This window comes from Lygodium microphyllum, chromosome 8 (assembly GCF_053477565.2).
Source record: "Lygodium microphyllum isolate KBCC chromosome 8, Lygodium_microphyllum_v1.1.10, whole genome shotgun sequence".
NCBI lineage: Eukaryota > Viridiplantae > Streptophyta > Polypodiopsida > Schizaeales > Lygodiaceae > Lygodium > Lygodium microphyllum.
In genome coordinates, this window is record NC_141142.1 from 155,347,078 (window position 1) to 155,372,956 (window position 25,879).

Consider the following 25,879-nt stretch of genomic DNA (forward strand, 5'->3'; position numbering starts at 1 on the left):
AATTTTCAAACCTCACTCAAAGTTCATAGGTGTCTTCTTTGATGACATTCTAATATTTTCACGGTCTAAAGAAGAGCATAGAAAACATTTATCTATTTCTTTTCAAGAGCTTCGCAAGCATAGACTACAAGTCAGTGCTAAGAAGAGTGAATTTTCCCTTTCGAAAATTCATTACTTAGACCATATTGTTTCTCACAATCTAGTGAGAATGGATCCTGAGAAGATTCAAGCCATTGTTGAATGGCCTACACCTACTTCTGTACATGAAGTTACAAGTTTCTTGGGCCTATGTTCATACTACAAGAGGTTCATACGAGGTTTTGTGTATGTTGCATCTCCTCTACATGATCTTACTAAGAAGCAAATTCCTTTTCGCCGAGGATCAAGGCAACTACAAGCCTTTGAAAGAATTAAGTCTTGTGTGACTCAAGAACCAGTTCTCCTTGTTTTGGATCTTCAAAAACCTTTTGAAGTTCATTGCGATGCTTCTGGGGATTGCGTTAGACCTGTGCTTAACCAAGAGCATCATGCAGTAGCATTTGAGAGCCGACACCTCAAGGATCATGAGCTACATGCTCCAGTATTTGAGAAAGAGCTTATGGTGGTGGTACATGCTCTTCAAGTATAGAAACACTATTTACTTGGTTCAGATTTTGTTATTAAAACAAATCACCAAAGTCTAAGATACTTCCTCACTCAGAAGAAGCTCTCAAAGAAACATATGTGTTGGGCAAATTTCTTATCTATGTTTCATTTTCAAATCCTTCACACATCTAGAACTAAGAATGTGGTAGCACATGCTCTATCACAGCAACCTCGAGTGAATGCAATCACCATTATTTATCATAACAAGTTCATGGATTTACCCAAAATGTATGCAACTGATTCTGACTTCTCAACCATATGGGATCATCTTAACTCAGGTCAATCGATTACACCTTACTCGATTCGAGATGGTTACTTGTATCATCATCAAGCAATTTGTGTACTGTTACCATTGCGACACAAGGTAATGGATGAAGCACATGCATCTCCATATGTTGGACATAGGGATATTCTACCCACTACTCAAGCATTGAAAATATATTTCTTTTGGACCACTCTTAGAGAGCTGACATTGAAAGATATGTTCGCGAGTGCAAGATATGCCACAAAGTAAAGTATGATACGCATAAACCACTGGTCTACTAAAGCCATTACCTATTCCCAATGAGCCTTGGAAAAGTATAGCCATGGACTTTATCATGGAGCTTCCTCGCACACAAGCAGGCAACGATGCAATCTGGACTATCATTGATAGTTTCAGTAAAGCAAGCTCACTTTATACCTATGCAAAAGACAATCAAATTCGGCTAAGCTATTCATTGCTCATATTTGCAAGCATAATGGCATGCTTAAGTCCATTATAAGTGATCGAGATCCCCGCATGACTAGCCTCTTTTGGCAACCTCTCTTCGAGAACCTCGGGACTCAGTTAAAGTTTTCATCCTCTTATCATCCTCAAATAGATGGGCAAAGTGAAAGTGCTAATTCTACTATTCTTGACCTTTTGAAATCCTATGTCTAATAATCAAAGAGAATGGGAAAAGTATTTGCCTTTAGTAGAGTTTGTATACAATAATACGATGTACTCTAGTGCTGGTAAGGCACCCTTTGAGATCATCTATGGTAAGCCTCATTTACCACCCATTCTTCTTATGAAGGATAAGATCTTTGCAACATATGAGTTTGTTAGAGACATTGATACAGCTTTCACTCAAGTAAAAGCTGCTATCCAAAGGACACAAGAGAAGCATAAAATCGAAGCTGATAAGCATCATCGCAAGTTAGATCTCAAGTTGGGACAGTATGTTCTTCTTAAGTTTGAGAAGGCTCGCTTGAAGAAGTAGAAAGGTCAAAAGGGTCAAGTGGTTAAGTTTTCTAATCGCTATTATGGCCCTTTTTAAGATCATAGATAAGATAAATGATATGACTTTTTGTATGGATCTACCGAGTCATTGGAACATTCATAATGCTTTCCATATAAGTTTACTACGTCCCTATATTGGAGAACCTCCAATGGAAACAATCAAGGAAGATTTACCTGACATAGAAGAAACAGAAGAGTTCCTTGTGCCTGAAAGAATTTTACACCATTAGGACAATGCTCTAAGGTCAGATAAGATATTACGGAAGTATCTGGTTAAGTTTAAGAATTATCCCCCATTGGACGCTCAATTTATGACTTAGACAGAATTACAAGACTTTCTAGATCTTCTTAAGGACTATGTATCCCCTCTACATTTGAGATCAACTATTTAAAAGCCAAAGGGATGTCATTAAATTAATTGCTTATTACACATTCTCTATTTAGTAAATTTATGTCAATAAATTAATGATCCACTTTTCTTTAAATGTTGATGATGATCTAGCATGGCCATGAGACCATTTAGAGACTAGTATTCCTAGTACATCACTTAATGGGGTGATCAGAGCACTATGACAGGGGTATCTTGTACAAGAAGTACAAGTTATGAAGGGGGCAAGAACCAAGAACCAAGGAGTGTACACAAGAACCAAGGAGTTACACATAAATGAAGATGGATTGAGTTCTAAGAAGAGGAACTGCATTAACATTGTGTATATGTATTTATGTATAGATCCATGCATGCCTGGGAACGTTTACTTGTGTGTAATGAGCATTCCATTCATTTGGGCTCATCCTCTCCCATACAAGTCAAGGTTTTAAGGTATTTCATTAAGAAAGACGAGAGAGGTAATTCTCTCACTAAGAAAGACAAGAGATGTGATCCTCTGGAAGTGAGGAGATAAGTGATTTTCCCTTTCTAATGTCTAAAATGACGCAAGCTTTTGTATGGAAGTCAATCTTAAGGTTGAGACCCAAGGCAATCTAATGAACTCTCCTTATCTCTGGCTCAAGGTGATTGCATGGACCACAAGTTAAGAGTACAATTTAAAAAGCTAATTTTCTTAAAATAGACATGGTGAATCCATTTTTAAAATATCTCACGATATAAAGATGATCTCTAAAAATGGCTTACGAGGGTTATCGAAAGCAACAAGATCTACAAATTTCGTGTTGGATGTTTTTTCATGTGAACAACGCACAGAGAGATTTTCCAAAATTGGTGCTGTAGAGTAGGTCATGGAACAACCACGTCTTGCATGAAGATCAACCTTTCCAATCTTGGCACTCAAGTCTCTCTCCAAGAAGAGAAGCTCTTAAAGCCTATAAAAGAGAAGGCTCTCCTTGGGTGTGGGAGAGGTGAAGGAAGAATCACTTTGCATGAATCCAAGAGGAGAAGAAAAGGAGCAAGGGCTGTAGAAGCTCTACTGAAATCAAGTTCCAAGAGGAGAAGAGAAGGTGCAAGTGCTACAGAAGCTATGTTGAAATCAAGCTCCAAGAGGAGATTCCTACACATATGTGCAAGTGCTACGGAAGCTCTGCTATGCTGAAATCAAGTTCCAAGAGGAGAAGAGAAGGCGCAAGTGCTGCGAAAGCTCTGCTAAAATCAAGCTCCAAGAGGAGATTCCTACACATATTGTGTAGGAGAGAAGGAGAGACTCAAGAAGGATCAAAAGGTACCAACTTTCAAGTTGTGCAAGTGTTAGCCGATTGTATACCGTACAAGGAACCGTAATCTTATTCCCAAGATCTACAAGTTAAGAATTGGTTTATGTGTGTGTAACGGAGGAGCTTGCTCCTTGTCAATAATATAACTCCACAAGGTGGGGTGGGGGAAGGGGGGGGGGGGGGGGTTGGACTAGCCCATCTTCTAGTTCCTAGCGTGTCATCAATCTCTCTATCTCTTTCTCTCTACATCTTTCTTTTCTCTCAGCTGTTCTCTCTCTACGCCAGCATAATATTCACCATATATCTTTCAAGTATATAAAAAGGTTGAGCGTGTATCTTGGATCTTATAACATGCGAGCCTCCAACCCAATTGTCCCAGAGGTTTTCTGATGGAGTCATTTTTTTATTTTCCATGAGTTCTTATGATGTCCGGCATATGAGTGAAGTTTCACCTTATCCCGATTTATAAAAATGACAATTCAATCTTTTTTGAAAAATACATTAACTAGTTTATAATTCACCGATAGCAGAAAAAATTCACCGTGTATGCATAATTGCGCATTAAATGTATTCTCGACCAAACTACATGCGACATTGGAAACTTAAAAATTCACAAAATACAAATCATAAGAAAAATAGAATATTATATATCGGATACAGTATTGCCATATCACAAAATACAGTAAAAAATATAGTGCATCGGCCCAAGTACAACTATTTACCAATGTGTGCATGATTGTGCATTAAATTTATCCTCAATGAAACTACTTATAAAATTAAAATCTTAAAAAATTCACACAATACGAATTATGGATAAAATAAAATATATCATATCAAATATAGCATTACAAAACCACAAAATACACGATAGATAGTATATCGCATCAAGTACATTTAGAGCTAGTCAAAATTTAGCTCTATTTTGAATACCACTCTATTGAATACTTGAAGATCTACTGTGGAGGAAGGATAACTAGAAACTAAGCTTAATAAAATCTACAACCAGACCTAAGCTAAACATGGATCCATTCACAAGGCATCTTCTCAAAGCATATTTTTGACATTAGGATTCAATGTATCCTTGTTGTTGTTGCGAATCTTACGAGTGAGAACCAAATCTATGGACTTAATAGTAATACGTAGGGCATGAATGGCTAGAAGTTGACCCTCACTCATGAGATCAATCAAGTATCTTTCAATTGCCTCTTGGAGAGCAAGCAAGGCTTGGCTTGATCATTGCCCCACATTCCTTGCCTAGTTCCTTGAAAAGAACTTATGATGGTGCCTTAAGAATAATCAAGTTGTTAGCCTTCTAAAATTTTCTTATCTCACGTAAAGTAGCTATGCCTAGTCTCCATTTTTCCTTCTTATGTATTGGAGGAGGTGTATTACCAACTGGAGCAGTAGTGGGAGTTGGAGCAACTAGAGCGTGTGGACCATCATTTCTGGACAATGGTGAATCATCATTCTCAATAGACGGGCCATCATTATTGATCACACTAGGGCCACCATTGTTGACCACATTAGCACCACCATTATTAGTTGTACTAGAGCCACCATTGTCAACACCACCAGAGGACCATTGTCACTCACAGTACACTCATGAGATTCGAAAGAGTGTTGAGCTCTTGCTCTGGCATATGCCTTCTTGATAGGAAGTTGGAAATGTGCTATGGTTGTGATGACATAGGATAGAAAAGTGGAGGATAGAGTGAAAAGTTATGGGAAAAAATGAAAGGAGATACTTGACTTAAATATGAAACTTTTAAACTTACTATAGTATAAATGAACTTTAATTTTACTTTAGTATAAATGAACTTTAAATTTACTTTAGTATAAATGAACTTTCAAACTTACTATAGTATAAATGAACTCTCTCTCTCTCTCTCTCTCTCTCTCTCTCTCTCTCTCTCTCTCTCTCTCTCTCTCTCTCTCTCTCTCTCTCTCTCTCTCTGTGTGTGTCTCCTGCCACCCCTCTCATTTTCCCCTCTCTCTCTAGGCTACCTCTCTCTCTCTAGGCTAGTGAATGTTCCAAGGTTTTGAATTTTCAAATCGTTATCTTAGTATTTCGATGACTTTTCATAATATAAATTTAATTTTTTGAAAGTTTCAACAATATCTTGTATCTAAAGTCAAATAAAGGACTCAAGTAGAGGTAACCTTAAACTTCACTCTCTAAGATAGACATTATTACATTATCCCTTCTCCCAAGAAGTGTGGTTTTAGATTAATAGACCCAAAATATAGAGCAATCGATATCAAAACTTTGAAAGACATAGTTCGAATCTTTGAAATTTTGAACAAAATTTACAAAATTCTCTTTTAGCCAAATTCAAATAGACAAACTATCTATAGCTTAAGATAGGAGTGTTTAAGACATCTCATGTTTAAGATAGGAGTATTGATGAGTCATATCCTGAGTACATGTACTCTCCCTTGGACTCTAAATGCATCAAAATTGTACTCTTTATCTAGGTCTCCATTTCTTGCCATCTCTCTTAGGTTGCCAACCATTCTACATGGCATTGTCTAGTTGTGTTGTTTTTATATCTTACTTCCCTAACTTCATATATTTCCCTACTTACAAATTCTACTTCAGAGATTTTGGACTTTTTTTTCCCTCTCATATCGTATCTCTGATCTCTTACACCACCATTGGAATAATTGCCTCATGGAATTGGAATCATTGATGCCATCTCCATGATCAATTGCCTTTTTTTTAAAGCATAGCGAGCTTGCCAATGAGATCGTTCCATGCCTTGAGTTGACCATACTACTAAACTCCCTTGATCTAGAAAGTATGGACCATGTGCCTCAAGTATATGCTACATAAGAAAAAGAGATTAGAAACACAAACTAATTTGCAATGATAATATATTTTTGTAATGGTGATAATATTGACCATGTAGTGTGTTATGTTGTTTGAAGTCTATGCCTCCACCATAGGGTTGTGAAATTTTGCAAGTGTCTTTGTAAATGTATTGGCATTACCATCCCTAAACCTCAACTTTTGTAAGAGAGATGCTAATCTATCTAGATGTATCCACACTTCTGCCTTTGCAATCATCATTCATGCCCCATTGCTCCAATCTAGAACAACAAGCTACAACTTTTCCATGCTTCATACTTCTCTAATTGTTTCACAAGTATATTGCCTTCCTCATCTCAAGATGGAGATACAACTTTCTAACCTTGGGTCCGCCAAAGCATGGTTTGCAAGGGATATTTCCACTCTTGCATATATCCTTTTTTATTTCTACTTGGCTCCCATGTAATCCAAATTTAGAGAGGACTTGTTCTATCTTCCTACATGTAGCATCAGCTTTTGACATAGGTTGAATCTTGTATGTGAAGCATACATATTCATATACTAGCTTCTCAATTATTCTAATCAAACAATGCAATGTGCAAAAGTAAACTCTTCTTAATGGTATTTTCAAAATAGGATGCTAATTTGGATCCATTGGAACAAGCATTCCATTTCTCATGACTTTTTGATCATATGTTGCAGCATCTTGTTGCCATGTCTTGGCAAGCCATTATTTCTTTCCATCTTTTCCTTTATTCCTAGTTTGCATATAGTATATGTATGAAAAATTTGTATTTGCTGCATTCAATAAACCAAACATACACTTTATTATTTTTAAATCACTTGCAAGAGGCCATTCAATTTAAGTCTCCAAATCCTTTAACATGTAACATTGCTCTATTACTTTGTTGTTGAATAACACTGGGTATATTAGTGAGGTTTAAAAAAACTGTGCTTCATGGTCCTCCTTTGGTATTTCAAATGCTACAAGCCACCATATTTCATTCTCTGATTGCACCCCTAAAGTATAAAGTATGGTTTTCATTGATGTTGGGATTCAATGCTCGATTCATAAGTATTATACTCACAAGTTCAAGTTTTTTCCCCTTAATCTCACTCTCGTCAAGTTTGAGGATAAACTTAAGCTTGCCTCTACATTATTCAATTGACATATTGTAAAACTTAACTATAGCCACATGCATCCCACATATATCCAATACAAAGTTGTTGGATGCATTCAATATAAAGGTAACTTCTTTGGAACCATACTTGTGTGTGTGTGTGTATTCCAAATGTATAAGCTCACCACTCAGTTCTCAAACTTTCTTATTTAGTTCTTTTCAAGCCTTCTTCACGTGAAAAGGTTTTCGCAGAGGCACTACTTGCTTAGTTTTAAAAACTTGCTTAAACCTTTATCCAATTGTTGATAGAGCATGCTCTATGACTCAAAACTCATTCCCACCTTGTTGCATAATCCCTGAGCATCTGTAGCAATAAACAAATTTACATCCCTAAGATGTTCACTTTCGACACCATCCACAATATCCCTAAAATTTACGATTTTCCAATGCATTTTTTACTATGTCATCGTTGCTAAGGACTTTAGCAATAGTATCGTTCTCTACATGAGGAAACATATTCCTCATTGTAGCAAATTAAGCATATATCCGTCTATGATATTATCCACTTCTTTTGGTTAATTGGTTAATTTGTTTAAATAATCTAATGTGTTGATATGCTTCTTCGGTTTTTAAAGTGGACCCAATCTTCAAAGTTTTTATGAGCTTCCTCTTTATATTTCTATTCTTCTTCTCCAAGTCCATAATTTTAGTTTGTAACTCTATATTTTGTACCTATGTAGCATGCATAGCATCTTCAATGATAGACATTACTTGTTGTAGGTTGTGATTCTCCCTATCCTTCTCAGCCAACTATATATCTTTTTCCATCAAAGACTACACATATCCTTGTAATCTTATTTGTATATTTGTTAAGGCTTGATGAACCCCTTCTAATCCTTGTGTCACAAATCTATATGTGTATCCGTACAATCTTTCATTACCTTGTACAAAAAAACTTTACAAATGATGTAAGCTCACTAAATAGTGGTGCCCTTTGAGTTAGTGGATAAGGTGGATAAATGCACCCATCAACCCAAAGGTCCACATTTTTTTTCCTGCATTTCTTTCTTGTTGCATATTGTATCTTATTGTGTCATCCCTTTCCATAGTTCTTTTAAACAGTGGTACATATTCATCCTCCAATTGCAAATGAATCTCTCTTTCTCTTAGTATGTCTCGCACCTCTGTTCTGCAAAGAAAAATGTATGACAATTTTAACTTGGATTAACATCCAAATCACACAATTATACCTCTTTGATTCATTGTATCTTTATTCTTTTTTACCCAATTGGATCTTGACTCTTTCTCTTAATTTTAGTCATGATAGGCCCTAATCAAACCCTAATTAGCCTCTAGTCTTAGCTTGTAATCAAGTCCTAATTAACCTCTAATTTTTCTTAGTTTGTCTCACACAATCAAATTCTCTCGTACGCTCGATGCTTAAGGCCCGAGCTTAAGCCCCTTTCTTAGATCCCTGGCTTGCAACAAACAAGCCCTCAACTTCCAAGTAATAAGTTTTCCCCTACTTAAGTAGGCCATGTACTTACATACATCAAAGCCCTATACTAAGATTTCTTCCCGAGATTTCAAAGCCAATCTATTTTACTTTAATTTTAACCATTAATGGCTACCCAAATCCAATCAAATTGGACTATGAAAACTACCAAATTGAGCCTCAATGGCTCCTTAAGCCAAAATACCCATTTGACTTAGATGTAGAGCTTGGTGATGAGAAAAGTGTCTCTATTAATATGTGGAAAACAAGCACAAAATATTGTAAGAAGCTCAAATCCTTGATCTTCATGACAAACTTTACTCCTCACACTCCTCACTCCAAGCATGAGCTCCCTTAAACACCTTTTTTATTTCAATTCATAGGGAACAAATGGTGGAATGTGATATAGAAGCTATAGAGTGCAAGAGGGTTGAGAGAAAAGCACATAAGAGAGTTTAGTGAGTACAATGAATGGTATCATTATTCTTTGTTATCTTCACTTATGTATGATTGTGCAATATGTACCTATACAAGAGGTGCCCACTAGCCATTGGCCATTGGCCTTTTCTAGAAGAACCATGAGGTCTCATGTCCATCATAAGCCATCTGTCAAGAAGAGGCCAATACTCTTCATGTTAACCTGTCGAGTGTCACACTCTACACTTTGAATCGAAGTGATTATTTGAAAAAGTATCTCTACCTCCATGGATGGTACAACAAACTCAACTCCAAGAATCTCATGTAGCGCTAAGGATCTGCTACGTATTATCTGTGGCAACCAAATAATCCAGAGCCTCTATCTATGTTTGAATCAATGTGCCTAGGCTTGGGTCATAGAGCACTGCTAAGTATATAAGGACTGACTAGGGTTTCCAATAGTCGTTGCTTGGTATACAACCTTGTAGATATGTCTAGTGACATTGTCTCTCCAAAGGTGCCACTGATGCATATCCTATGGTAAATAGGGTCCCATGTTGCATGCATATTGAAAAAGCAACCTAACATGGCAATAAAGTGAATTGATGGCCATGTAGACAATGATCACAAAAATGTACAACCCAAATAGTGTAGGTGATAATGGGTAGTCTTGCTTAACACCAATGGTGCTAGCAATCTCTCCAAACAATCCTTCAAGGCATCTCACTCATCCACTACTCGCTCATATAGTGCATATATGCCCCATATTATATTCGATGGCACTCCCAAGGTCAATAGGCATAATTATCTACCTCTCAACACCATATCAAAGGCTTTGCAAAAGTCCACAAAGTAACTCTATAATCTCTCTCTGTCCTAGCTTGCTCAAGCATGCATCACATACTAAAAATGTGATCCAAAGTGGAGAAACATAGCAGTTAAGTGAATCGTTAGCCATGTAGACAATGATCTCAACAATGAGTAGCCTAACTAGTGTAGGTGATAGTTGACAATCCTACTCAACACCAATGGTGCTAGCAATCTCTCCAAACCATCCTCCAAGACGTCTGACTCATCCCACTACTCATTTATATAGTGCATGTGTCCCATACATCTTATGGCACTCCCTGCTTCAAGAGGCATAATAGTCCACCCCTTGACATTGCATCAAAGACTTTACAAAGTCCACAAACTGAGTATACAATCTCTCTCTCTCGATCTTGGCTTGCTCAATCATGCATATCATAATAAAAATGTGATCCAATGTGAAGAAACATTGTCTAAATCTTGCCTACCGTACTACGTACATGGACTTTCACTCAACCTAAGTGCTCCACCACTCAAAGGAGAGAGAGAGAGAGAGAGAGAGAGAGAGAGAGAGAGAGAGAGTGTGTGTGTGTGTGTGTGTGTGTGTGTGTGTGTGTGTGTGGACATGACACTCCACCACCCAAAGCCTACATAGAGAGCACAACTCGACCACAACTTAGCTTTGCAACATAGCAAAACATTTCTTGATTTCCCTTGATTTTGCCTCTTGCAAACTGCAATATTTTCAACCTTGATACCATTGTATTGGGGTGCTAGCCTTTGCTTAAAGGATCGCATCTGCACAAATTCCTCTTCAAAGCCACTCACCAACTCTTATGACTATGAAAATCATTACAATTACAAGATTAACATAAGCATGAAGATGACTATTTTCCTAGACTAAGCCCCCCCCCTCACAAAAATAAGGGTAAAGCTTTAAGGTAATATGGGATCAAAGTTTTCATGAAAATTGATCTCAAACAAGACTATCATCAAAATCAGCCTGGAATTCCCTAACAAGCTAAAGATCAAGAAAACAAAGACTACTTTCCCATAACTAAGTCCCACCTTGGGAAAAATAAGGGTAAAGCTTTAAGTTTATATGGGATCCAAGTTTTCATGAAGCAATATTGCTCTCAAACAAGACTATCACTAAAATCAAACTTGAATTGTACAACAGTTCAAAGGTAGCCTTCTTGTCAATGCATTCATCCTTCTTACAAATGAGTTAGTCTTTCCATAGTCTTTAAGATCAAGAAGCCAATAAACACCACTTTGAATTTCAACATTGATCAAAGACACTTAAGGATATGTTGCCTGTTGAGAGGGATATCAATCCCCATCATCTCATGCAACATGCAAACAGATCTTACTACTTTTGAATTATACATATCGAATGAACGCTAGGAGTGATCGCTAGGGCTAGAGAAAGAAAAGGCGATGATTTTGATGACACCATATATGACCCGTCACATGTTCTTGAGTGCTTTGCAAGATCTACGTAAATTACCCCTGTTCATAAAGTCTCCACTTAACCAAAAAAACAAGACATGGCCCATCTTGTAGCTAAGAAATGACGACTAGCTTAAAATCTCATAGACAAGACAAAGCCCATCTTGTATATATAAGAAATGACCAATAAGGCTAGCTAATTAGCATAGCCGCCAAGATCTACTATGCTGTGCCATGAGGTGGAGAACAATGGTGTTTACTCTGCAGACATTATTGACCCCACTATTCCATTGCTCTCTTACTATAGCTCATATGCTGAAAACCTTCTTGACGATTCGGTCCAAAACATACCGCTGTTGCTATAGTAACTCTATACTGCTCTTGCCGGCTTGATTGTCCAACTGACATGCACCAGTAATCAGCTTTGACATTTTAACCGGTCGTTCTAAGCCATTCAGGCAAGTCTCTGCGCCTCAAAAGATATGAACGAGCAGCTAACATCGCAAAATCCATAAGATCATTTACATCCTCCAAGAAAAACTTCATGAGCTTAGAAGAGACCTACTTCACAAATCAAGTGGTGGGAGGCTTACAATCCAGCATAAGTGATTACTTCATAAAGCTTTGGACACTTCAAGAAGCTCTCTTGTCATTCATTATCCTAGATTTGCATTCACACCTTCCAAAAACCAGAGAATGATCAATTTGCATTGCAGTAGAAAATTTCTTCTCTTTACTAGACTCTATGCCCGATGACATGGTCCGAATTTGGCCATCCTGGAGGGCAACAGCCAAGAGCTTCTCATCTCAATCAAACTATTGTGATTAGCTTCTTTAACTTCAATTGTGACCTTTTTTGAGCCAAACATTTCTACTATGGACACTTAAGGAGCCTCTCCTAGGCATACTGGTACTTTGGTTGATGTTGCTATAACAACTTAACCAGCCTCTAACTCCCTCCCATTCCCTTCCCTCCCCTTTCAACAACTTCAAACAAAGCATTGTGTCCTCTGTTCACACTCCTCCCATTGGATAGGAAGAAGAACCACATACAACAAGAATGAACTCGTCAGAGAGCCAGGTAGATTTTAGTCAAACCAGAAATGCACTGCCCATCCTCATTTCATGCAGTGGAAAAATACTCATCAAACTATACCATCCTTGAAATGCCGCGATCCCCTATACTTCTACATTTCTTAGAATGAGTTCTAGCACTGCAAACCCTCCAGTGCCTTCAGACCAAAAACGTGATGTACACGCTGTCCTCAGCTAAGAAGATGCCATTGAGCAACATGGAGCCAGCCAGAAGAGAAAAGCCTGCACCTTAAATACTAATAGTGGTTATTTCTCCACATGCTCATGCTTTGGACCACTATTGCATTTGATGGACACTGACATCCCATGGAAAATGTTAACTATTATGCCGTGTCATACACAACCACTCTCTTGGAGCTTCAATGTCATCACCACCTTGTTGAGGGATGTGCCATGACCCATCCAATGATTCCTACAGAAATCTCAAGTAAGACTTCTTGAAAGTAACCATCAAGAGGAAATAAAAGTCATGAATCATTACCTGAATGACAGTTGAATATGGAGGTGGCATGTGCAGCTGCAAAGAATTTGGTGTAACATTGTATCGGACCTGACAGTAAAACAATTTCATACTTAAAACATAGAAATAACAACGAACCGTTAAACCCCGGAACCCTGATTAGTATGGATTTCAACAGGAGAATCTCTTGTAAGTCCATAAAGCCTAACTAAATATTTTATCATCACTGATAGAAATCACATTATTCTACATTTGACAATCCCAAGGAATCAAATCAACATAGCACTCGACAGACTACCACCCAAGTAGATGATAGAAGTCATGATGAACTGGAGTTCCTTTTTCCAAGACAGATTTCTACTAAATCCACCTCAGCTATGAGCCAAGGTCAAAAATATCAAAACGAACACCATCAAAAACAAGTATTAAAAATCTAGTTAGGAGGTCTACAAAAGCCATGTCAAGAAAAATGCTTCCTTGAAGAATGTGCCAGAATTCCACATGGAAATGCCTCCCATCTTAGAATCACCCTAGAGTATATCTAGGGACCACTGAGCATGTGAATCATCTTTGACCTAATCTGGAAAAGTGTCTTTAAGGGGGGAGTGGTAGACATATAGTCAACAGCCTATCTGCATCTTCCATCCAAATGTACCATGCTATAACGCTAACAGTGAGCTCCCATGTGCGGTGCTGTCTTGCAGCTCACAGAGTCAATAAGTAGTCAAGAGTGTGCACCGCCCAAGGTATCTATAGACCACCAAGTATGTGAATCATCTTTGTCCTAATCTGGAAAAGTGTATTTAAGGAGGCGGTGGTAGTCGTATAGTCAACAGCCTACCTGCATCTTCCGTCCAAATGTACCATGCTATAACGCTAACAATGAGCTCCCATGTGCAGTGCTGCCTTGCAGCCCACTGAGCCAGTAAGTAGTAAGGAGTGTAGACCCCCAAGGGCTCCTGCGTTGAAATGAGAAATTGAAATAGTTGTCAGAGTTGCCCTTCTGCTGGGATCTACCTCTAGTATGCAGTGCATTGGCAGACTTTTTTGCTGAAATATTTTGCCTATTGAGCTCCTCCATGAGTAAAGAGCTCTCCACATCTGAATATAACAACATAGCATTAGAATTACTCATTGTTGTCCTAAAAGTGTCCCAACTTTCAAGCAAAGTGCATAGCAAAAAGGTTGCCTCGAACTCCTCATCAATGTAAAATCCAAAGCAATTAGGTGGCTGAAAATAGAGTTAAACTCATTCAAATATACAGACATGGTTGTACCTTCATACAAAGGTCCATCAGTTTCGTCAACCAATAAACCTTGTTGGCTGCACTTTTCCGAGCATATAACTCCTGAAGTCTTTGCCACATATCATGGGTAGATTTCAGTTTCTCGATGTTGAAAGGCCAAGTGTCTGACACTAAAAAAACTCTATGGTAAAGCGTCCAAGCTCATCTAACTCTTCCCACTCTTCCAAATCCATGGTTTGTTGATTTTACCCCTTTTGTCTTGTATCCTCTTTCTTCTGCACCAAGACATTATAGCACTCCTACCACCATATAGCAAAGGTATGTGCACCCTCAAGCTTCTTAATGTGCAAAAGATTGCTGCTATCACTACTACCAGCCATGATTTACAACTCAAAGGTCACTCAAAGGCCAACAAATGTGAGCCCAACTGTCACACAAATAACCAAGGTACAAAGCAAGTACCAACCAGCAATGAAAATTCAAGTAATTACAAAAATTTCAGATCTGCAAATTAATTTTCATAAGTATAAAATGTGTGCTACAGCACACCACAAGCAATTACAGCCGTATCATGGGCTAATACATTAATTGCATGAGAAAGCCCCAAAATTTAGCTGCAATTTCTGCTCCAAATGCATCCATGGGCACAAATTCGTTTCTCACCATCAAAAGCCCCCAAATTTCTCTGCTCAGCCCTAAATTTGTCCAAGGTCCTATGTGCTCAGCTTGCATAGAAACTGCATTGTAAGTACATACCAAGACCAAATTTTACAAAAACCCCAAATTGTATGGAATCTAGTGTGTCAAAATTCCAAGAATTGTACCTGTCCCACTGCAATTTCTGCAGCTATGCAAAAAGCCCCAATTTCTAAGACCCGAGAGTGTGCAAAAATCCACAAATTTTACTCTACCAAGTAAGTTGTCTACCCACCAGCGCTGACCTACCAATATGTCGCTTGACTGCCTGCCAACACTGACCTACCAAGATGTCCCCTGTGACAGCCCACACACGTGTCACCTACCTTCGCATGCAGCCTACGTGTCGCCCCCTGCCCGCCTGACATGACCTGACGGCTGCTGCTGCTGACTAGATAGTCCCGTGACATGACTAAGACTGATTGATTGCAGTGGCCTATGCGCAATGAAGATTTGATGTTCAACAATGGCAATGGCAACGACAATGGCAGAGAGAGAGAGAGAGGAGCAGCAATAGAGAGTGAGATGCATGATACAAAAATGCACTAGTTCCACCTCATCGAAAGTGTCTAAGACACATTAACTAAAAGACAATCTCAATATCAAAGCTCTAGAAGTCCTCATCTAACTCAGATTGAGGCTCATAGGTAGGAGATAAACATATATGACACAGGATTGCTAACAATATACTTGGTTGAGTTCTTCTATATCTAGTGCATCCTTTATTGGCATTTATAAAAAGGTACCAATCTAGATCTCCAAAGTAACTACAATTGGTGTCTGCATAACCTATGCAAAAATAGAGGACTTTAGCTAATACAATTCACAAGGATTATATGAACCTACCATTGTGTCGGAGTGCAGCAAATGCGGAAGCATATGTACAAGACTGAAAGAAAACGAACACGAAAGAATGGGAGAGAGAAAAGAGACAGAAGAATGCAAAAATCTGCAATCAAAGGATGCTGAAATGAAGAGGGCAAATATGCAAGGGCAGTCAATGTATCTCCTCGAGCCATATCTCTCCCACCAGCACACCTGAAAAGCAAATGAGAAGGGTAGGCTGCTGCTAAGGCCTAAAATAGGAAGAAATAATGCCATAAAATAATGTAGACAACCAACAAAACCGGCAACCTGATCAAAAAACTGCCGACTACACCACAAATGAATAAAATAATCAGTGAATAATCCTACAACTACCATGTGGCATCATCGCATGCCTAATAAACTACCCGTACACTGTGCATGCTGAAAATGCCCACTGATTGACTGACATAATTAATAATGCCCTCCAAGAGTACCTCCAAGAGAATTGACTACACCAATGGTTATAACCTGAGAAATGCTAGTCCAGGGAATGACTAATCTCTAACACCCCTCTCAAATCCTAGACATGGCATAAGGCTCAATGATCTGGAGTGCTATCGTAGAAGCAATTCAAGAAGCACCTTCGTAAACAAATCTGTGAGATTATCCTCCATCTTGCAATAAACCATATCAATGTTCTCATCCAAGATTTTCTCCCGAATGAAATGGTACTAAATCTCAATGTGCTTCGATCTAGCATGAAACACTAGGTTCCTTGCCAAAGCAGTGCAACTCTCCTTGTCGCAATGAAGTGTCGTAGAACCTATTTGAGGATAGCGAAGCTCTCCTAATAACCTCTCAAGCCATACCATCCCACATGTGGTAAAAGATGCCGCTCTATACTCTACCTCTGTGAAAAGAAGGGCAATAGTGGATTGCTTTTTGCTACTCCATGAGATAACACCTACACCCAAAGTAAAACAACATCCTATCATTAACCACCATTGGTCAATATCTCCGGCCCAATCTGAATCCATCGAACCTGTAAGAACCAAAGGTGAACCCCCAGTACCTACTGAATAATGAATACCAAGATAGGGGGTCCCCCTTAGGAACCGCAAAACCCTCATAGCAGCCTTCCAATGTATCATCTTGCGTTCACTCATGAACTCGGCCAACAAACCCACAGGAAATCGCAACTCAACCGGAGTGTTAAGAAGCCAAATCAAGAACCCAATCAATAGCCTATAGTGGATAGCATCTGCTGCCAGAGAATCTGCATGGGCTGTAGACTTCCAATTCGAATCCATAAGAGTAGAAATAGCCTTATATCCCTCCATCTCAAACGTGGCCAAAAGCTCCTGCACATTGCTACTCGGAGATGAAAATCCCCCTCAAAATCTGGTAAATCTCATGGCATAAAAAGAAATGATGAAGGCCCATATCCATCATCTCTGGACACCTCGTATAGTGTCGCCTAAGTCTCCTTGACCTTCGAGGCATAGTCACTTGTCAAAATATGATCGTCCACATAAAACACGAACAACGTGTGCCTTCCAACTAAGGTGTGGACATACAACTAGGGATCGGAAGAGGAACATCGATACCCCAACCTTAGTACCCCGAAACGGCGTTTCGGGCTGCCAAAACGGACCGGCTGTTTCGGACCGAAACGGAAACGGCAAACCGGCATTTCGGGCATCCTGCGGTCCGTTTCGGGCACTCCAACTGCCACCGCCACCACCTCCTCCTCTTCTTCTTCTTCCCCCCATTAACCTTTACTTCGTATTCTTCTTCCTCTTCCTCCTCTTCTTCGTCTTCCTCTTCCTCATCCTCCTCTTCTTCTTCCTCTTCTTCCCCCCATTAGCCTTTACTTCTTCCTCTTCCTCCTCCTCTTCTTCTTCTTCCTTTTCTTCCTCTTCCTCTTCTTCTTCTTTTTCTTCTTCTTATTCTTCTTCTTCTTCTTCTTTCCCCCATTACCTAAAGACTAATCATGGCGTTGGATCCATATTGGAGACACGTCACTCCAATCAAGGGATACGAGGGCTCCAACGGATCAAATAAGTGGCGGTACAACTATTGTGGATTGGAGAATTCAGGGAGCATAACATGCATGAACGACCACTTGGCATGCGTTTCCAACAAAGACATCGGGCCTTGTTGTCCAGACTACAGTTGCCAGTCATTCATTGATGTTGATACTTATTACTCAATAGTTACTAGAGTCTAGAGACTAGTACACAACAGTGCTCAATGCTCACTGGACTTTGGGGTTTTAACTGATTATTCACATGATATAGTTACATGTATCATTATATCTTGATTTCACTTATTATGCATCTTGATTCTTGTTCCATTGTTCTTGATGTCAGTCTTCCATTCTCTTTAGATCATAGATGATTTAGGAGTCATAAATTATAATTCATTTGTTGCCTTCAGTTTTGAAAATTGAGTCTTAATTGTGTTAAGCTGTCTTAAGTTTCAACCATTGAGTCTTAACTCTTCAATCTTCACTCGTAAGTCGTAACATGTATAATGAATCATGATTTCAATCATATACCATGGACTCAAAAGTTTTGTATGAAATTTGGGTACATGTTATTGTAGGCATTGATATATTTACATACCCACATAATACTGTATTTATTTTAGTATACAATCCGAAACGTCGTTTCCCCGTTTCCAAAATTTGGCCAAAACTCCGAAACTCCGATTTTTCCCGTTTCCGAAAGTCCCCCGTACTATGACCCCAACTTCCCTTGGAGGAACGAGTCTATCTTCTTGTTCCAAGTATATGGAGCCTGTTTGAGGCCGTACAAGGCCTTCTTCAATTTGTACACCTGTACATCGATAAGGAAAAGACAGGAGGCTGCTCAACATAGATCTTCTCCTTCAAATCACCATTTAGGAAGGCAAATTTCACATTAAGCTGATAAATCGGCCATCTCTATGGCTACCTAAGGCAAAAGCTGCTCTAATGGTAGCCATCCGAGCTGTAGGTACAAAGGTGCCATGGAAATCTACCCCTGGCCACTGTGTGAAGCCCTTTCCAACGAGCCACACCTTGGGCTCATCCATAGTACCATCACAGTGATATTTAATCTTGAAGGCTCATTTTACAACAATCACCTTCCTATGAACAGGCCAAGACACAACATCCTAAGAGCCATTCCGCTCAATAGCATCCAACTCTTGCTCCATAGTCTTCTTCCAATGCTTTGACTGCAACCTCTCCTTCATAGAGGTGGACTCCCTATCCTATATGGCACGGATCTCTCCTCGTCACATTCCATCTACTAAAGTCTCTGGAATATCCACTGGCAATGACTCATTAGAAAAAGCCGGTGGAAAAGTAGTATCCTCATCCAAAGATAAAGCATCTCCACAAGGCACGGGCTCCAAAGGTACACTCGCTGGCGCCCAACTATCTCCTGGATCTCCAAGCACGGGATGCTCTTCACGCCCCTTTGAGGCCGAAACCCCCACAAACCAAACATCTCAACTTGTCTAGATATCCCACTTAACGGGATCATACAATCAGTAACCCGAAGACATCGAGCTGTAGCCCACAAACACTTGTCTTTGGAAAGCCGCTTCAAATTTATCACAATCTTCAGGATGTGGACATAGGCATCACACCCAGAAACCCTGAAATAAGAAACATCGGGCTTAGACCCAAAATACGCCTCATATGGTGTCATACCAATAATAGCTGAAGTGGGGGATAGATTAAGAATGTGAACTGCAGTAGCCATAGCCTCGACACAAAGACATTCAGGTGTCTATCTATGCTCCATCATGGTGCAAGCCATCTCAATCACACTTCTGTTCCTCCACTCCAATATGAGGTGTGTTTGTGTTTGCAAACTCCTGGTGGATACCACAATTTGCATAAAATCTAGCAAGCCCATTAGAGACAAATTCTCCTTCCTTATCCAATTGTAACGTCTTTAGTTTCTAGCCTAATCGGTTCTCCTCAAAGAGTAACCAATCCTTGAAGTGGGAGAAAGGCTACGACTTTACCTGCAAAAAATAAACCCATGTCATCCAACTAAAGTCGCCCACTATCAACATGAAATACAAGCTCCCCTTAAGGGACTCTGTCCTCATAGGTCCACACAAATATGTAGAAACAAGCTCCGAGGGTGCTGAAGACCACCTCAAAGCCTTGCTGGAAATGACATCACGATGTTGTTTCCCACAAATGCAAGATACACACGGCTGTTGGCTCACCACAATGTCTCACAACCTTGAACAAGTTGTCCCCTGGAAGCCTTCTGAAGGTAATCATAATTTAGGTGGCCAATCCGAGCATGCCAAAGCTTGGACTGTATGTGAAAGGTGAGAAGAAGAGAGGCCAAGGAAGAAGGAGACCTTAGCTTGTAGACTCCATTCTCCCCATAACCGGAAGTAAGCATCTATCTCAATCCATGATCAACAACCTGAAAGCAATCCTCGTCAAACTCAACCAAGAGACCGAGGATGCAAATCTTGTGTATCGAAAGCAAATGGTAACCCAAGCTTGGCACATAAAGCACCTTTGAAGTATGGGCACCACCCGGTCCATCTAGAATAAGTTGCATACGATGAGAAACTATCCATGCAAAGACCGTAAACGGACACCTGTTTACAAGAGTCATGTGCCGAGAAGCACCACTATCAACAATCCACTCACAAGGATGTGGGGCTGTCAACGCAACATCAGAAGCCCTAGGGATCAATGTCTCAATCACCTCCAAGTGGAGAAAGGCAACTAATGAGAAAGCAACCATTCTCCTGAATCCTTTGAAAACTTCTCCTTCTTCTCCTTGTCGAGGCAATCCTTCTTCCAATGACATGTCTTGCCACACATGTGACAAGTGGAATCCTTTTATTTGTCCTTCTTTTGGTCCTTTCCCTTCTTCTAAGAGGCTTGATCTGTCAATGCCTCTGATTTGAAAGCATTTTGTCCTTTCAATTGCTCCTCTTGGTCCAAAACCATAGAAACCAACTCTTCCCAACAAAGAGTCTCTGAATGCCCTAAAGCAATCAGGGCAGAGTAAAATACACTAAATCAAAGCAATAACTGAGAAAAAAGAGTTATCACCATGTCCTCCGCCTTCCCTGCATTCTAGACTTGCATGTAGAATTGCCAAAGCTTATTGACATGCTCTCACATAGAAGGAGACTTGTCAAGACTCAAAGTCCTCATCTAAACCTCCAAAGACACTCGCTTCATCATGGTCATCCAATTGTACATCTAATCAAGCTCTGGCCATATGTCCCACGCCACGGTCAAGTACTCAATGTGAGCAATGATTGCTGGAGTGTAAGAGAGAAAGAGGAAAGAATAGATACGAGCATTCAATTTATCCCGATGTGCATGTACCTTCATCAACTCGGCTTTTTTATCTAAAGAAAGCTTGGAGACATCGCGAGCTTAGAACAGTCTATAGCCTCAGTCACGACCTCTACCAAATCATAAGACTCCAAGATGGCAAGCATCATTACGTGCCATATGCGGTAATTCTCCCCATCAAGCTTTTGATTTGAAGGAAGAGCCAGTAACATGGGGACCTTATGGTCGATAATAGGTTGAAACTTTGCGTCAATTTGGTCAACATTGTAAATATGGATGACCTCCACAAAAACAAGGCAATCCCCCTCTAACTTTGCACATGGTGCTCGTACCTGCTAGGGCTTTCTCCGCTCGTCCTCAAAAAGTTTCACTTACCAGAGGTGATGAAAACTCAAAATCTGCAACAGAAGGCTGAAAATGCAATCTTTTCTCCTTCGCGAACAACAAGGACCCGCAAAAAACAGTAACTTTGCTCCTTCTCCGTGCACAACTTGTTACCACAATCTCCAAAGACTGAAAACTCAAACTTTTGTCATAAAGAATCCTCCCCATTAAGTCAACCCATGATCAAAACAATCAGCCCTTCTACGTTGCTCTGATACCATGTCAGAGTGCAATGAATATGGAAGCGTATGGACAAGACTAAAAGAAAATGAACACGAGAGAAAGGGAGACAGAAAAGAGACAGAAGAATGCAGAAATCTATAGCCAATGAATGCTAAAATGAAGAAGGAAAATATACAAGGGCAATGTATCTCCTCGAGCCGTATCTCTCCCACCAACACCTAAAAAGCAAGTGAGGGCAAGCTGCCACCATAGGCTAAATAGAAGGAAATAATGCAAGCAGCTAGCAAAACTGGCCAACCTGATCAGAAAACTGTCAGCTACACCACAAATGAATAAAAGAATTAGTGAATAATCCTCCAACTGCCACTTGGCATCATCACCTACTTGATAAACTGCCTGTACATTGTGCTTGCTGAAAATGCACATTGGCTAACAAGAATAATGAATAATGCCCTCTGAGAGTACCTCCAAGAGAACTAACTATACCAATGGTAACTTGAGAAATGCTAGTCCAAGGAATGATTAATCTCTAACACATTGGACCTTGCTATGATAAAGACATTGGATAATCACTAGTCTAGAAAGTGGTTTGTCCTCCAACCAAGAGGTGGCCATCCTCACAAAGCAATTCCTAACATTAATATATATCTCCCTCTAGTGTACCTTAGGGAGCAGTAAACAAAAAACCTATTTCACCTTGACAAAAGATGAAACAACGAAACACACAAAGCCTATTGTTTTGTTTTCACGGATTGGGGCCAAAAAATGGGATATCTTTTTGTAAATTGAAAAAAAAATTCACAATTTCATAAAAAAGAGAACATGTGGGCTGTTTTTCTTTTACATCGCTTTTTGTTTCCACACCTCTTGTATGTGCCATCACCTTCTCATCCTCGTGCATCTCCTTCTCCTCCATCTCTTTCTACTCCCACCTCTTTATCCTCCTCTACCTTGGGCCTCCACCTCCTCAACAAGAAATGTCTCCCCACAATTACTCCACTCATTGAAATAAATTTTCACATTTACTTTGCATTAGGTATTTTCCATATGTTGTAACTTATGCGTTGTGATTTGTAAATAGTGAATGCTTACTTCTAAATAAGTAGGTGAAATGCCTCCACAATCCTCAACTAACAAATGCCTCCCCACAAGGAAACCACTCATGAACATCAATTTTCATTTTCACTTTGCATTAGGTATTATCCATATGTTGCAACCTATATATTGAGATTTATAAATCATGAGTGCTAATTTGACTCTAGGATCTAGGTGGAATGAAGTCTTTCATTTAATGGATGTATTTCTTCCTCTAATATTATTAATATATAACAATCTTAATTATAATAGATAACATTTTTTGAAACCTTCAGGTAGCTAACAAAAAAAACTCAAAACCTCAAAGTACGAAACAGGACAAAATGTTTTAGCTTGTGCCAAAGTAGTGTTGGATTAAATCAACAGCTCAATAGACAAGAAGTAAAGTAGAGAGTAAGAGTAGACACACGAGGAAGTAAGCAAGAGTACCTTCACTAAAATGAATCACAGGAATTGGAATACAAGGTACAACCCTAAGGTTATATAGACCTACACATTGAAGTGTGTTCACATGGGAAAAATACCCCTTCCATGCAAGAGGGTAACAAGTGCCCCTAGATAGGGTGTGTTCACACTAGAACAACTCAAGAGGAAAATACAAGGTGTATTTAACAAAACCCCCTAGAGTGAGTGATGTGAACGAAAACAGGGATGTCACACATGAATCCCCAAATGGAAGTAAGCCTAAAGGTTTACAAAAAGCTTCAAACTCTTCTCTAGATAGAGCCTTGGTGAATATGTTTGCTATGTTATCCTACGTAGGCACATAGACCAAATCAATCTCGCCTACATGGAGTCTCTTCCCCAAGGACCTTCGCAACAAATACATGTTTCATCATGTACAACCAAGTGGAATAGCCACTACCATCCAACTTGTCATCAGCAAAAAGCATCCTTAACAACTCATTCTGATTATGTGCCATCTTGACACATGTTGAATACACAAATGCAACTTGGGCAACTACTCAATATTGACCAAAAATGGATAAGGGAGTTGTTGTCCCAACACCTGTGTGCTAAAAAAAATGACTAAAAGGTAAAATGAGATGAAAAAGAGCTTACAACCAATGCAACTGTTAATGTAGATGCTGTTTGGGCATTTACATGCAGAAATATTTGGGGCAACAAGTTGAAATGTATCAAAATCCCCAAATTATGCACACGAATATTGGAGAACTTGCTGAATTTGTACAAATTCAAGGAAGATCCATGCAATGGAAGGTGAATCCAACAAAAGTCCCAAATTTTATGGTGAAAATTTCAAGAAATTGCAAAATTTTGGACAAGTCTCAAAATAACCCCAAATTTCCAAGTACCGAGCGCGTGAAACTAAGAATCTCATGGAAATTAGGATGAGACGGGAAAGACAAATTGAAATTTACAAAAAAATAAAAAATAAAACCCCCAAATTCAAAAATTAGGGTTTCTAAGATTTTCTATGCAGCAAAAAAAGCCAAAGACAAGCAAGATGAACCAAAAATTGTAGAAATTTAAGAAAATCCTCAAATTCAAAAATTAGGGTTTTTTTGTGTTTTTTTGGGATCTTTAGAAAATGGCGAGTAAGACTGAGAGAGACTACATGCAAGGCTGAGAGAGGTCATGTGCAAGGGCGGCGTGTAGGGCTGCACATGAAACTGCGTGCAAGTTGCGTAGAGAGAAAACACAGCAGAAGTGTCACGGGTGAGGTGACAGCACCTGCAGGCAGCAATGCCATGACAAACTCCGTGCATCAAAGTTGGCAATGGAACCAATGTGGCAATGGCAATGAGGCCAGCAGCACAATGGCTCCAATACCACTATTGGATCAAATGGACAGCTCAGTAGACAATAAGTGAAGTGGAGAGTGAGAGTGAGAGTAGAGACACAAAGAAGCATGCAAACTAAAATGAATCACAAGAATTGGAACACAAGGTACAACCCTAAGGTTGTATAGACCTACACACTGAAGTGTGTTCGCATGGGAAAAAAACGCCTCCCATGCAAGAGGGTAAAAAGTGCCCATGGATAGGGTGTGTTCACACCAAAACAACTTAAGAGAAAAATACAAGGTGTATTTCACAAGTAGATGGAGAAATATGTAGAGGATTGGTTGTAAAATATACATTCTTTGAATATAGTCCCAAAACTCTACCTCAATCATCTATCTTAATATCATAACACAATGGAAAATCAATTTTGTATCCTTTCTAATTAGTTTGTATAATCAATTATTTATTGAATTTTCTTTCTTTGTAATTATTAGATATCTAGAAATGTGCATTAGAGCTAGCCACCGATAAGTGGTCATAGGTTATGGTGGAACCATGCAATGGATTAGAAAAAAGATAGTACATGCTTCCACCTATATAACCTAATTGGCACTTGTGATTGGAACTCATGCATATTAAGGTCAAACTCACACAAAGAGAGGATCGATGCCTTTAAGTGTGGATTATATCCACTAGAATAGACAATTACAATCAACAAGATGGCACGATCACAAAAAGTTACTTAATATAGATATGTAGGTTGGAAGTTCAAATTGCACATATCTTTGAGTAGAAAACTCATATGAAGATTTTAATACTATCTTTCTAATATACTCGAAAAGAGCTTTCACTAATACCCACATTGTAGGGGCTCCTAAGGAGCCTCAAATTGACCTAAAAATACTAAGTTTCAAAAATATGGATGACATTCTAAAAATAGTAAGTCTATGTTCTAACAATTCTTATTAAATTTAGTTGTTTCTATTTCTAGCTAGTTCTCCTCCAAAAAGGAAAGCCATAAAGAAGAGAGAAGTGTCTTGACACTTGTGACACAAGCTTCCAAGTGTCCCACCACTTGTCCCACTTCATGGCATGTAACGACACTCCCTCTTTGCACTAAGTCTTCCTTTCTTCTATAACAAGAGCTTGTT

General features: G+C 39.2%; 1 protein-coding gene across 2 annotated transcripts in view; it reads right to left on the bottom strand.

Annotated features, from left to right (window-relative positions):
- Nucleotides 1–11,410: 11,410 nt before the first annotated feature.
- LOC148033029 (proteinaceous RNase P 1, chloroplastic/mitochondrial-like) overlaps nucleotides 11,411–25,879 on the bottom strand; it is a 41,917-nt gene continuing 27,448 nt past the window's right edge. The window contains exons 5-6 of one of the 2 annotated variants that reach the window (XM_087683735.1): nucleotides 13,252–13,320; nucleotides 11,411–13,145 (exon numbers count right to left, since the gene is read on the bottom strand). In XM_087683735.1, the coding sequence (XP_087539861.1) occupies nucleotides 13,104–13,145; nucleotides 13,252–13,320 (111 nt within the window). In that variant the 3' untranslated portion in view covers nucleotides 11,411–13,103. Of the gene's footprint in view, nucleotides 13,183–13,251; nucleotides 13,321–25,879 lie in introns of both variants that reach the window. The other variant, XM_087683734.1, reaches the window with a different exon arrangement.